The sequence below is a fragment of the Nyctereutes procyonoides genome, unplaced genomic scaffold, assembly GCF_905146905.1.
Source record: "Nyctereutes procyonoides isolate TBG_1078 unplaced genomic scaffold, NYPRO_anot_genome, whole genome shotgun sequence".
NCBI lineage: Eukaryota > Metazoa > Chordata > Mammalia > Carnivora > Canidae > Nyctereutes > Nyctereutes procyonoides.
The window spans coordinates 47970236-47983514 of record NW_026575043.1 but is presented as its reverse complement, the minus strand read 5'-3'; the positions used below and the strand labels follow the sequence as shown (position 1 = coordinate 47983514).

The 13279-nt window shown below is 49.4% G+C and overlaps 1 protein-coding gene across 1 annotated transcript in view; it reads right to left on the bottom strand.

Moving 5' to 3' along the window:
- GCN1 (GCN1 activator of EIF2AK4) overlaps positions 1–13279 on the bottom strand; it is a 60040-nt gene that overhangs the window by 27019 nt on the left and 19742 nt on the right. The window contains exons 16-32 of the mRNA XM_055322413.1: positions 12046–12138; positions 10273–10348; positions 9962–10121; positions 8992–9181; positions 8769–8893; positions 7821–7999; positions 7427–7520; positions 6734–6847; positions 6443–6641; positions 5375–5530; positions 4739–4920; positions 3549–3629; positions 3047–3190; positions 1639–1766; positions 1276–1465; positions 1000–1070; positions 169–334 (exon numbers count right to left, since the gene is read on the bottom strand). Coding sequence (XP_055178388.1) covers positions 169–334; positions 1000–1070; positions 1276–1465; positions 1639–1766; positions 3047–3190; positions 3549–3629; positions 4739–4920; positions 5375–5530; positions 6443–6641; positions 6734–6847; positions 7427–7520; positions 7821–7999; positions 8769–8893; positions 8992–9181; positions 9962–10121; positions 10273–10348; positions 12046–12138 — 2348 coding nt within the window. The remainder of the gene's footprint in view (positions 1–168; positions 335–999; positions 1071–1275; positions 1466–1638; positions 1767–3046; positions 3191–3548; positions 3630–4738; positions 4921–5374; positions 5531–6442; positions 6642–6733; positions 6848–7426; positions 7521–7820; positions 8000–8768; positions 8894–8991; positions 9182–9961; positions 10122–10272; positions 10349–12045; positions 12139–13279) is intronic.

Below are 13279 nucleotides of genomic sequence, written 5' to 3'. Positions count from 1 at the left end.
TAACAGCCTTTTGGGTCTTTCTGGCTCAAAAAAAGAAATGAAATTTTCCATGGGGGCCAGTACCCAGCCAGGCCGCCTGGCACTCAACCTAAGTCCCACTACTCAGTCCTGCCTCCTATCCTGGCCCAGCCTGCTGCACCCACCCCTCGACTGGCTGAGATCTCTCACCTTCCCATGGGTATTGAGTGTCGAAAGGGCTGCATCTAACATACACTTCCGGACATCTGGGTTTCGGTCATTGAGAGCATCAGGAACAAAAAACTGGAAGAGAGGCTTCACCTGAGAGCTGTCCAAACACTGGGAGAGCTTGTTGAGGGCCAGAGCCAAGCCACACCTGGGAAGAAGGGGGGATATGTCAGGCGGTGAGAGCTAACCAGGGGCCTCCTCTGCAGATGGAATCTATCCCAGTATGCCACAAGGAAAGGGAGTTTGCACCAGCTCCCTCTGAGGTACAGAACCAGTACAGAGCCCATTGCCTCGTGTTTACCCACCAATCTACACCATGGTCTCAAACACCCATTTGTCAAATGGAGACCTGCCATCTGCCCAGAGTTTACCTCCTACAAGGGTGACTTTGGGCAAGGACCAGCTCTGCCTCTGTTTCCCCACATGTGAGTGTAATGCTTACCCTTCTACCTCCAGGGCAGGCTCAGGAGGGTAAAGAGGTAAAAGAATCAAATGTGAAGTCACTTGAATGTGAGCATACTCTACAAAGACAAAGTACTACTATCTTTTTCAGCTACAGAACAGTAAAAAGGTCCCCAAGGATCTCTGAGGAACCAGGCCCAAGAAGAAAGGAGAAACACACCCAATATCACTTGGCTAGCCCAAGAGGAGCCAGGACTTGAATTCAGGTCTCTCTGACTCAGAGGGAGGTCTTGCCCTTTCCTTCCACTGTCCCATGACTCCACACTATCTCCTCTCAGCACCCAGCCCAGCCAATCTGTGGTATCTGAGAAAGCTCTGCATGGAACAAGACTGCAACAGCTATTACTGTACCTGGCTTCCCACTGATCTGGAGGAGATTCGGAGATAACTCGTCCCAAGGCATCCAGCACTGGGGGAGGCCGCTGCAACAGACAGGTTGATAAATGCACTGCAGTGCTCTCCCCAGCCGAGCTATGTGAGCTAGTACCTTGCGTGTTATGTGAGGTAGGAGATCAGTCACAGCCACCCTAGGCCACAGTGAGTTCTAACAAAGCATGTTGGAGGCCAAGCAGAGTCCAACCTACCCTCCCGTAGCCCAGCCTGCAGCAGGGTGCGCAGACCACTCACATAGAGCTTCTCCTGGTAAATCTCCATAAGTCTGCCCATAACCTCTGCCGCCTGCCGCTGGTACCGGGCCACAGCTTGGGAGAGGGCTTCGGCCCCAGCCTGCCTCACAGCTGCCTCATGATAGATGACATCATCGATTAGCAAGGAGCAGAGGTCTGGCTGCAGATCTAAGCCCATCGTCGACCAGAGCCTATAGGAGACCAGAGGCAGGGACTAGTCAGAAAAGGATCTGTGGCACCCACCCTGCCAAACCCAGCCATCTGGTCCTTCTCTTATTGTTGGCTAAGCACTCTGGGGCCAGTTTTTCATAAGTGGAGAGAGGACAGAACTGGAAAAAAACCAAAATCTTCTAGTGGCTCCCACCTCTCGGCCAGCTTCCGGATTTCCTCCTCCTTATCAAACTTGACCACCCAGAGCCTCCGCAAAAGATTCAGGCCATTCTTCTCATCAGTATCAGGCGCTGGCAATACCATGTGGAGTTCCATCAGCCCCTGAAAGGGGGTGAGATGGGACTCAGTGAGGTCTGACTTTTTGTAAGAGCCTCTGACCTGTCTCTTCACCTTCCTCTAACGCTGTACTACCCAAGACATAGCCACCAGCCACACGTAGGTCTTAATTAACTCTAAGTTCCTCAGTCACACCAGCCACATTTTAAGTTCTTGACAGCCATACATTGGCTAGTGGCTACCACACTGATCAGCACAGATATAAAATATTCCCATCATTACAGAAAGCATCATTGGACAGCACTACCAGTGCCAGGGAGTACCACGCATCAATTCAACTCATTAGCTGCTCTGGCTTCTCCCACAGCTTTTCTTTTGTGAGATGATGGTGGTAGAATCTTTTTTAACATAAAATTTAAAACCTCTCAATGTGGGGTGGCTGGGTGGCTCAGTCGGTTAAGCGTCTGCCTTTGGCTCAGGTCATGGTCCCAGAGTCCTAGGATCAAGCCCTACATCAGGCTCCTCCCTCCCCCCTGCTCATGCTCTCTCAAATAAAATCTTTAAAAGAAAAATAATAAAAACTTTCAATGTGTAAGACAAAACCTCAGAAAAAGGACATTCCCTTGGTCTTCAAGAAAAATTCACATTGCTATTGTTTTCCACATTTTGCCAAGAGCCAGTGAAAACTCTGTCACAGATCAATAGCATGGGGCTGCAGACAGGCATTTGGGAAGCTCTGTCTCATACTTCAAGGAGAGTATGCTTTTTTGATCCAAAAGCACTAAGAAAAGCCAAGTATAAGGTGATAGGTTGAAAAAACAAACTAATCCTCTTAGTTGATCATTGATCTATCTATAAAAGTACCAAGAGACCACATTCATTTTAGAAAACTAGTGAAGCCAGGGCACCTGCATGGCTCAGTTGGTTAAATAGCCAACTCCTAATTTTGGCTCAGGCCATGATCTCAGGGTGGTGAGATCGAGCCTTGTGCTCGACTCTGGGCTGAGCATGGAGACTGCTTAAGATTCTCTCTCCCCCTCTCCCTCGGCCTCTACCCCACCCACTCCCTCTCAAAAAAAAAAAAAAAATCACATAAAGTCTTCCAAGGTAAATTCAAAAATAGCCAGTGATACATTGTGACAATTGCTTCATCATCCCCCTTCCTAGAATGATCCTGACCCACTCCATGACTTCTTCCCTTTGTCTCCAGGATGCAAATGTGAGACATCTCCTCTATCATTTTAAGAAATGTCTCATACAGTTCAAACACCTGCACTGAGGGAAGAGGAATACCACAGTGGTCCTGCAAGAGAGGGGGAACGCACCCGGAGCGCAGTGTCCCGCACGCTGGCACAAGGGGACTGCAAAGCACAGAGCAGCACATCCACCTCCTCCTGCTCTGCGAAGGCACAGCCATCCTCGCCACTGCTGCTGGCACACAGGGTGGTCAGGGTGTCTGAAGCCAGAACCTAAGGAGGACATTGATGCACTAAGCTCAGTTCACCAAATTATTTACTTTTATGGGGCCAGACATGGGGCTGGGTGATGGATGGAAGAACCCAGAGAGGGATCTGAACTGAGAATGCCCACCCTGAAGCCCTAGTGGAGACAAGCCCCCTGCTCCAGCCCAGGACAGTGGCAGGTCCCAAGCAAAACCCCTCACTAGCTGAGAATGTCCAGGCTGGCTCTCTCAAAAGCAGTCCGTTAGCTCAAATACAAAAGTGAGGGCTGAGAAAGATAACAAGGACTCAACACCACCAAGTGCTAGGACCAGAGATCAAGCTCACAAACTCAGGCGCAGCAATAGCCAGCTGAAAACCAGATCACCTGCAGGCGGGGGGAGCCCGTCCCGATCACCCAAGTCAGAAGGCGCAGCATGGCCACTCGAGGCAGCAGCTCCGGGCCATTCTAAAAGAGAACAACACATAAGTCAGGGTGAGGCTCTGGGAGGTATGTAACAACGCCTGGCAGCATGAGCAGCAGCATCCTCTCACCCACAGGGAAACCCTGTCAGGCTAACCACTAACTCCATGGGAGCCAATTCCAGTTAGCCGCACCAGCTTCAGGGACTCTGAACAAGTACATTCTGAAACATATTTGAAACTCACAGACAGTGAAATACAGATGGCCCCTAAACACAGGGATACTTACCTTAAAAGTAGGAGAGAAACAAAATAAAACTGGATACTATCCTTTTCCCTTTAGTTGGCAAGATTAATTACTATCTGAGGCTGCATTAGGTATGGAGAGACAGGAACTCTTGGTGAGTTCAGAACATGCTCCATAATCTAGTAACTCCACACCCAAGAATGTGTCCTGTAGAGTGCTCACATGGGTGCACAGTGGGGCATGTGTGGACAAGGACGCACACCACAGTGCTGTTCAAATTAGGGAGAAGTTGGAAACAATCTTAAAATACCTATCAATAGGTAAAGACTTATTAAGTAAAACATGGTGTACTCAGAGCATAGAGCCCTACGCAGTCCATGAAGCATGAGAGGAAACCAGAATATACAGTCCTATGAAAGAAGCAGGGCAATCCACCTATGCCTTACTGTGTGGAGCAACATTTCCTTTTTTCCCCCTGCTTTCGTGTTCATGGAATTTTTAAACACATGCACGAATTTGGCACATTTTCAGAACACAATCTATTAAGAAGGAAATACTTCAGTGAATGAGGTCCAATCCCATAACCACAAGCAAGTCAAAGGAAGAGTGATCACTATTATCTTCTGAGTTAAAAAAAAAAAAAAAAAAAAAAAACTAACACAATAAATTGATTTAAAATCCTTCAATGTCTCTAGGTCAGAAACTCTCAGGAAACCTGTAAGCTGCTTTGAGGCCGTGAGTGCTACACTAAAGAGAACATCTGGGTTCTCCTTACCAATGGCTGCTGCTATAAATACATGCACACACTCCACTACCCTGCCAGAAATGCTGATGGTCCAGGAAGTATGGAGGGCCCCTGCCTCCCTGACCCACTCAAAACAAGGGTGGAGCCGAGCTCCTCTGCCAACCTCGTCCACACGCCCAGGGGGGTGGCTGTGTGAGGCCCTCAGCTGGGCATGGATGGTGAGGATCTGAAGAATCTGGGCCATGCGCTCCTCCTCTTCCTCGCTATGGTGGGGCAGCTCAGTCAGCACCATCTTTAAAAATGGGAACACTAAGGAGAAGGCTGGCGCAGACAGGGGCGCAGCATCTGTGAGGGCAAGAAGCAGACACAATCTTGCAGGCATCTACAGAAGCTGCAGCCTGAGTTTCCATCCTCCAGGTGAGTGGGGTCAGGGGTGAAGGAGGCTGGAGACCCTTTCTGACGCCCAGGAACACAAAGTATGATAACAGGGACAATAGCCAGCAGCCCAGCTCTGAATCTTACTCCTACCCCAAACACTGCTCAGTTCCAGGAGGAGAGAATTAAAAGACACAGGTAGATCCCAGTGAGGAGAAGCAAACTCTTAGTGGGGGTCACAGTGACTCAGAATACCAGGACTCAGAAATTCCACCATCCTCCCAACCCTTTTCAGAGGAGGAAATGAAGGCCAGGAACAGAAGTGACTTGCCCAAGGCCACAGCCTCAGAAAGCCCTGGGGGGACACTGAGACTCACAGGCTTGAATGAGCACACACACTGCCTTTACTTGCCCTGTTCCTTACCTGGCTCACCCTTGCCCACCCTGCTGGTGATGGTGTGGCTATGCAGCAGGGTCACTGCCCTCTTCACAGCCACCGACAGCTCTTCCTGGCACCATGACTTATCCAGGGCACACTCTGGCTTCAGCAAGCGTAGAGTCACATGGCTCACCAAAGTGCCTGTGTCCAAGAGAAGGAACCCAAAGGGGATGACCAATGCAAGGACACAGACTCTGGCCCGGGCACAAACCAGGGACCCCCAAGCAGAGATGCCTCATCTCTCTGACTTAAAGGAATTAATTCTGCTATGCCAAAACGTCCTCAACCTAATATCTCATTTCATCTTCATGACAGCATTGTGGGGCGGGGGGGGGAGGGTGCAGGTAGGCAGGCAGGAACTGTCCTTATGCTAAGAAGTTAAAAGTATGAGCCACCCAGGGTTGTTTAGCTAAGGGTATAAGCTCTACTTGTCACCTGGAGCTCCCATCTTCCATGTAATAAGCCCAGCCAGTCAGTAACAGTTTCAGGAGGCTCCATAAGTACCAACTAATTTTTCCACTCTGAACTGTTCCCAGATTCTAGCCTCATACCTAGGAACATACCCTTCAAGCTATGAAGTCTGCTTAAGGCCATTACCCCACCAAAGTGAGGCCATCGCAGTGCCCGGCTGCCCCACCTGGTCTGTGTATCTCCGTAGTTAACCAAACGCTAAGGGCCACAGGGACCTCCCATCACTGAGGTGGGGCTGCTCAGGAGCTCTAGGCTGCACCAACTGACCACATGGTACCAAACCAACCCCGTTACCACTTAATTTCTGACTCCTTAGTTTGAAAACTTACAGACAGATCACACTGATTAGTATCTAAAACTTCGTACTCAGAGTAAAGGCACAGCAGATATGAAACATGAGGGAGGAGGCAGCTCTATGTGGCTCCTAGGGATCTGCAGCCTGGGGTTCCAAGACTGCTTCCAGATGGGCACAGAAGTCGATGCCTAGACCATTCCCTACTCCCCATAAGCACTCAGGTGCACCTCCTGCCCCCCTCCCAACCTGCCCAGGGCCATGCCCAAAACCAGCAAACAAGAACTGACCCAAAGCCTTGAGCCTAGGGGGCATGACGCAGGCAGCCAAGGACAGGAAAGGGTTCTTGATCCTGGGAGCAGCCAGGGGAGATTTCAACAAAGGCAGGAAAGAGTCGACCAAAACTGGAATATACTGGGTCAGGCCAGATGGGTTCTTGGCCAGGATGGTGTCCAGCAGGCCCAACGCCACCTCCAGCTCACCGTCCAGCTGCAAGCAGAGTTGGCCCAGTAGGCAGGTCAGCAGGGCCTGCTCCAGACAGTGAGGAGCAAGCTCAGCCTGTGGTGGCAGCAGCCCCTCACCTCTTGCAGCCGCCTCCGGATCTGTGCCTCCTTGTCCAGCTGGGCCTGCAGCATCTCCTTCTGCTTACTGGTCAGCTGCACTTCCTCTTTTATGCCTTTCTTCTTCTTTATCTCCTAAAGGCAACGAGCAAACCAATTCCATCTCCCAGAATAGACCTCCCTGCCTACCACAGAGCAGGGCAAGATCAGTCCAACTGGCACCAAGCCGGCTGTAAGTCTATGACCTGGGCCTACAAACCACCATATGGCCTCCCCGACCTCCCACAGAGTCCACAGCCACCTGGTTTCCAGAGGATGGAGACAGTAGTAGAGAAGTAATTTCTTACTGGATTCTCAATTGACAAAGGCAAGAAGAGCCTTTTATATGTGAGAAAAATGAGAAGTCCCTCAATGTGCTGGAAATGGTATGCTAATCATGCGGCTTCAGAATCTAAACCTTAGCATCCCTCCAACAGATGCTCTCCCCCAGGATAAGCTGCAGCCTGGAAAAGGCCAAGAAATCACTCATTCATTAAACAAGCATTTACTGAGCACCTCCATTGGTAGGGGAACCCAGGACTGGTGGAGGGGTCAGAAGAGTATGCATGGACCTCAGGATGACCCCAGGGAACTATATACACGAAGCACAGAAAGTCGCCAGGCTGAGGCCACCAAGCTCAGCAGCTACCTCACGTCACCCTTCTTTGCACTTACCTCCTTGAGCTCCAGCTCGATGATCTGCTCCTTGAAGGAATAAGCTTTATTCTCTCGCTTCATGTTGGCCTTCTTTATACTGTCCTGCTGGGCACTGAAACATCAAAGCAGGAGATCAGCCAGCTCCAAACAGCCAATAGGTCCTCCTGTCTCCTGCCAGCAGTGAAACCTCAGCTGGCTTTGAAGTTGCATGCACCAGCAAAGTGCTAGATACTTGACATGCTCTTGTATCCCAGGCTTAAGCATGTGCCTGGAACAGAGCAATACTTGTCCGATAACGAATAAGCGATTTGATTTATTCCATTTATTCCTTAACCCTATAAAAGACACCTCTTCCTCTTACAGGTAAGAAAACCAAGGCTTAGGGCAACTGAATCCACGAATGGGGACTCACCTCTGGATAATAGATTTGTCATACAGCTCCCCGGCAGGGGTCTGCATAATGGCAAACTCTTCCCGTGTCACCTGGCGGAGTGCAGGGTTCTGGACGGAAGCAGTGATGGTGCTAATGAGCTGTGGGAGGACCCGGTCCGGGGACAGGATGGAGAGGGAGCCCATGGCATTCATGGAAGACTGTCAGACAAACACCAACTCAGTCGGGGTATGCCATAGGCTGGCACTGGAGAGGGGTCCTACCATGCCTAATGCTCCCAGCTACAGGCTCCTCTTCTTGCCCCTGCTTATTCTGAGCACTGCCCGCCAGAGTAGACAGCTGCAGTGTGTGCCTGCCTTCTCCCCAAGCATTTCCCAGCTTGTGGCACCAGCATCCTGACTGGGTTTCATACTACCCCTCTACTCTCAATCTCTGTGGTGCAGGTGGAACTGCTCCTACCTTTTCCAGAGGTGGGCATGTGACTTTGACCAAAAGGACAGGCTCAGAAATAGCACAGGGCCCAAGCCAGGTCAATGAGGGTAGTGAGCCCCCATGCCAGTTGAAATGACTGGAAAATGCAAGCTTTTTCCACTGCAGCTGATGGGGTACGAGCTGTAAGCCTGGAAGTGTCAGCTGTCCCACTACCAGAGAGGAGGAGACTGCTGGAGAATAGAGCCCCCCTTATGGAGAGCAGAGAGGAGACACAGATGCCAGAGACAAAGAGAAGGAAAGCAAGAGAGACACCACCTATAGCGTTCTATAGCCAGCATCATGGGGGCCAGTCATACCCTGTGACTCAGCAGTCAGAAGCAGCAGGAAGCCCCTCCTTATGCTTAAACCACTTTGCATTTTCTGTCACTTGCAACCCAAGAGTTCCAAGACCACATTTTACAACACCTGCACCTATTTCATTGAAGCCTCCCTCTGACACTCTGAACCTGAGGCCAAAATTAGTCACATGCCAGTCACCTGGTTCAGGGGACTCTGTGTGGTGATCCTAGGGATGATCTGATCCAGGTGCCTGGTGATGAAAGCTTCTAGGTCAATCTTCATCCTGGTAAGGAGCGCTGGCCAGAGTCCTGACTGCACTGCCACTGCAGGGAAGTGGAGCAATTTGAGGCCTCTTGCCTGGCCTGCCCTTATCCTGCCCAATAGAGTCCCCGGCCCTCCTGCAAGTGCCCCTGGCACAAACCTAATGACGGGTGGTGTGAGATGATCAGCATCTCCTGGGCCAGCTGCTCGGTGTTGGTGACGTCACCCTCCAGTCCTGGCACCCCGGAGATGACACAAAGAGCTTCCTGCAGGACCCTCGGGGGTATGTAGGCCCTGCCTGCCTCAGTTACCTCCCCAGCATCTGTCACCAGAGCCTCTAAGGGTAGCACCTATAAGGAAACAACTCATGAGACTGCTGTGCAGAGCCCTGTGCTAGCTGGGGACACAAGGGACACAGATGCCAGGAACACAGCTGCCTTTCACACATGCTGTTCTCGGGAGCTCCCACTAGAGTGGAGGCTGATGCCTGGCTCCCCACAGGCTGGGAGATGTGCCTGGAAGGAGGAAACACATGTGACTTGGTACCTAAGAAGCCCATGGGGGGAAAAGCAGCCACAGAAGCTGGTCCAGGAGACCCAGTCAGAGACCACAAGTCTGTCACTGGCCCACATCCCTCAAGAGCGATTAGGGAACAATGAAAAGGGACCAGGTCTTTGGGGTCACTTCTGCCACCCACTGACTGGGAGACCCCTGCCAAGTCATTTCAGCTGCCAGAACCCTGGACAACTCATAGAGAGTAAGTGTATGTAGTCTATCTGCCTTTTAATAGCAAGGTGAAAAAAAAACAAAGGAAAGAATGGATAGCAAATGCTCTAAAAATCATTAAGTGCTTCAAAAACAAAGTGTTATTTCATTACTCAAGAATAAAAAGGTTGAACTACATGTCACAACACATGTGAAGAAAGAAAAGCACCTCAGGGGAAAAAAAAAAAGGAATTCTGTGAAACAAGATGTTATCAGAGCTCAAGGGCAGGGCAGAAGATTCTGGCATCACATGATATCTGAGTGAGAATAGCCCAGGAAGAGACCAGCCAAACTCCCTCAATATAACTGGGGTGATTAGCTAACCGTGTCAGCAAGCCCTAGTTCTGGACCTCAGATACCCTCACCTTATGAGAACTGAGGACAGCCTTCAGCTCCTCCAGAAGCCCGAATGCCAGTTTAAAGCCCCCAAGAGAGGACAGCAGCTTCCGGACTGTGTGCTGGGCTTGCCTGCGCACGCGCCAGGTGCGGCTCAGGAGCACGGCCACCAGAGCCCGGTAGTACTGCCTGCAAGCACAAGAATACAGCATCCTGGGGAGGGTGAGCGTGGGGCTCTCCACAGCCAGCCCTCCCACCCTGCACACACCACTATTCCGCAGGCTTTTGCCACGGTTTGCCCCACTTGACCCAAGAGGAAAGGTAAACAAATTTCACGTACTGAACTTTGTTGCCTGTGAATCTATGTGGGTGGTCAAGGAAAAGCCTCTCCGTCAACTGTAACACGGTACACAGGGCTAGGAAGGGAGACAAACAGTGGAAGGGTTTTTATTTATTTTTTTTTAAGATTTTTATTTATTTATTTATTCATGAGAGACACAGAGAGAGAGAGGAAGAGACACAGGCAGAGGGAGAAGCAGGCTCCATGCAGGGAGCCTACACGGGACTCAATCCCGGGTCCCCAGGATCACACCCCAGACTGAAGGCGGAGCTAAACCGCTAAGCCACAAGGGCTGCCCTGGAAGTGTTTTTATTTTATTTTTTAAAGATTTATTTATTTCATTTTATTTATTTATGATAGACATAGAGAGAGAGGCAGAGACACAGGAGGAGGGAGAAGCAGGCTCCATGCCGGGAGCCCGACACGGGACTCGATCCCAGGACTCCAGGATCATGCCCTGGGCCAAAGGCAGGCACTAAACTGCTGAGCCACCCAGGGATCCCCCTGGAAGGGTTTTTAAATCATAGAACACATCTAGAGCACCTGGGTGGCTCAGCCGGTTAAGTGTTAAGTGTTTCACTCAGATCGTGATCTCAGGGTCATGAGGTCAAGCCCCATCTAGAGCTCCACACCCAGCAGGGAGTCTGCTGGAGCTTCTCTCTCTCTCTCCCTCTCCCTCTGCTCTCACCCCATGCGTGCACACTCCTCCTCAAATAAATAAGTAAAATCTTAAAAAACATATATAGAATACATCCAAAAAGAACTGGAAAGTCCTGAAGAATGAACACTAAAATGTACATGTGATTAACACTGCATGTAAAATTACAGCTCATCTGAAGTTCCTTTTTTGCTGACAATGTATTTTGGACTAATGAAAAACATACACTTTATTCTAATTAATTTAAAATTACTATGCAGTTCCAAAAAAAAAGAAAAGATGAGGACATATGCATACTGAAGTAGAATGATTGCCAAATCTACAATGCATATAGCAGGCATATTACCATTTGTGTAAAAAAAGGTAAAGAACTAACACAAAAAGTTATCTGCTGGTATGAATTATAAAATACTAAGGATACAAAGAAGCTAATACAACTGGTTATCCATGGCCAGGGATACTAGGTGGCCAGAGATCAAAGCGGGGGTATGATTTTCAACATAGGCCTTCTTGGATCTTTTATTCTTTGAATTATATGACTGTATTTCCTATACAAGAACTATTTTTTTTTTCTATATCAGGAAGTGACTAACAGTTTTAGTTCATTAATAGGATGTTGTGATTTGTGAGTCAAAAGACTTTTCAAATCACCGATTAGCAGCAGACACCCCTAAGGCAACCTAGAATTTTAAACATACACTTAAAGATCAACTGTTCCTTCTCTGCCAGGAGAGAAACCAGTAGTTTTGTGTCTCCTAGTGGGGGGAGTGCAGCCAGCCACACTCCACCAGAGCTTTTCAGCTGTCTTGTAATATAAGAAAACCTCCAAGACAGCACCAATTACCCAATCAGCTGTAATTACACCTAACATCGCAGCCCCGCAACCATTAGTGCTATTTCCACAAATCTACCCACTCCCCCACTTCTCAGCTTCCATGCCACACAATGCGTGTGCGTTCCATGTGTGTTCATTCCCACAGCAGCCTATGACACAGTAGCTGACCACAGCACTCTGACCCGGGTTTTTGCAGAGCTGACTGCCAAGCTGACTGAAGACCCACCAGAGGGACTCAGGCCCAATCTCAAGTTCAAGTACGTTCAACTAAGTAACTCACCATCCTCTGAAGCCATGAGCAAAAATTTCTCAGAAGTGAAAATCTGCTTCTTTTCATCTACAATCAGCTGCCAGAAACCACTGAGTTTGGCCTCTGCAAGAAACAAAAGGTCACCCTGATATAGCTCACTCCACCCATCACGGCTGGTACCCTCCTGCCTGAAGATACTGGGGCCAGCTGCATTGACAGACCCTCTTCTGCAGTAGGCAGTAGGGCTCCCCCAGCATGTATACATCACTCCTAGACTAACTGTCTCCCCTCCCAGTCCTGCAAACTAACCCATCCTTCCGGTATCATTGCCTATATATAAACTTTCAGTGGTTCTCTGCTGCCTACAGGAGACCAGGCAAGCATTTCCCACCTGGAATTCCCACCTACTCCAGGTGGCAGGCTGCAATACTTGATGTTCACACATGGTGCCTTCCCCATCCTAAACGCTAGTCTGAATGCATCCTGGGCTGTTCCCTTCCAGTTGGTGAAATCCTTCCTAGCCTTCAGGGCCCTCGTCCAAATGCTCCCTCCATGAAGCCTTTCGTGATAGCCAACACCTAAACTAAGAGCAATCCCTCCTTCAAAACTGCCCTAAGGCCGTATATTGTCTTATGACTACAGACATATTTTTGCATCTCCTTTCTCCCACTGGAGTAAAGCAGCTTAAAATTAAAGCCTGGTCATGTTCATCTTTGCCTCCCTGCATTGGCACCTGATGAAACATGACCAGAGCTGAACTCCACTTCCAACCATGGAAGTAAGTTCACGTCCATGTGCAGGCAGAGTATGACTAAAGCAGACATAGAATACCAGGTGGCCACTGAAAGAAAGAGACAGCTCTTTGGGTTGCACTGACCAGAACTCTTGTCCAAGGAGTGTTCAGTACTTAATATGGCATATACACAGAACACTACCTGGTGTTGGTTGATTACATATTGACTGTTTCTGGACAGGAAGTGGTAATACTAGCCAGAGATGGGAACTTAGGGCTAGAAGATTAGCTAAGGGGAAGCTTTTCAAGTTACTCCCTAGAAAGGTATAGTCAATTAAAAAATGCCCCACTATACTAAACCCAGGCCAGTCTGGGGATTATATACAAACTCCCATCCTAGAGCACTAGAGCAACAGAGCAAAGGAGGACAGTGACAAGAGTCCCCTAGCTATATTCCCACGTCCAAGTGTGACCCTGAGGCTCATCCCTGCAGATGACAAGGGGCACCATGGCCGAGGCAGTGTGGTAGTG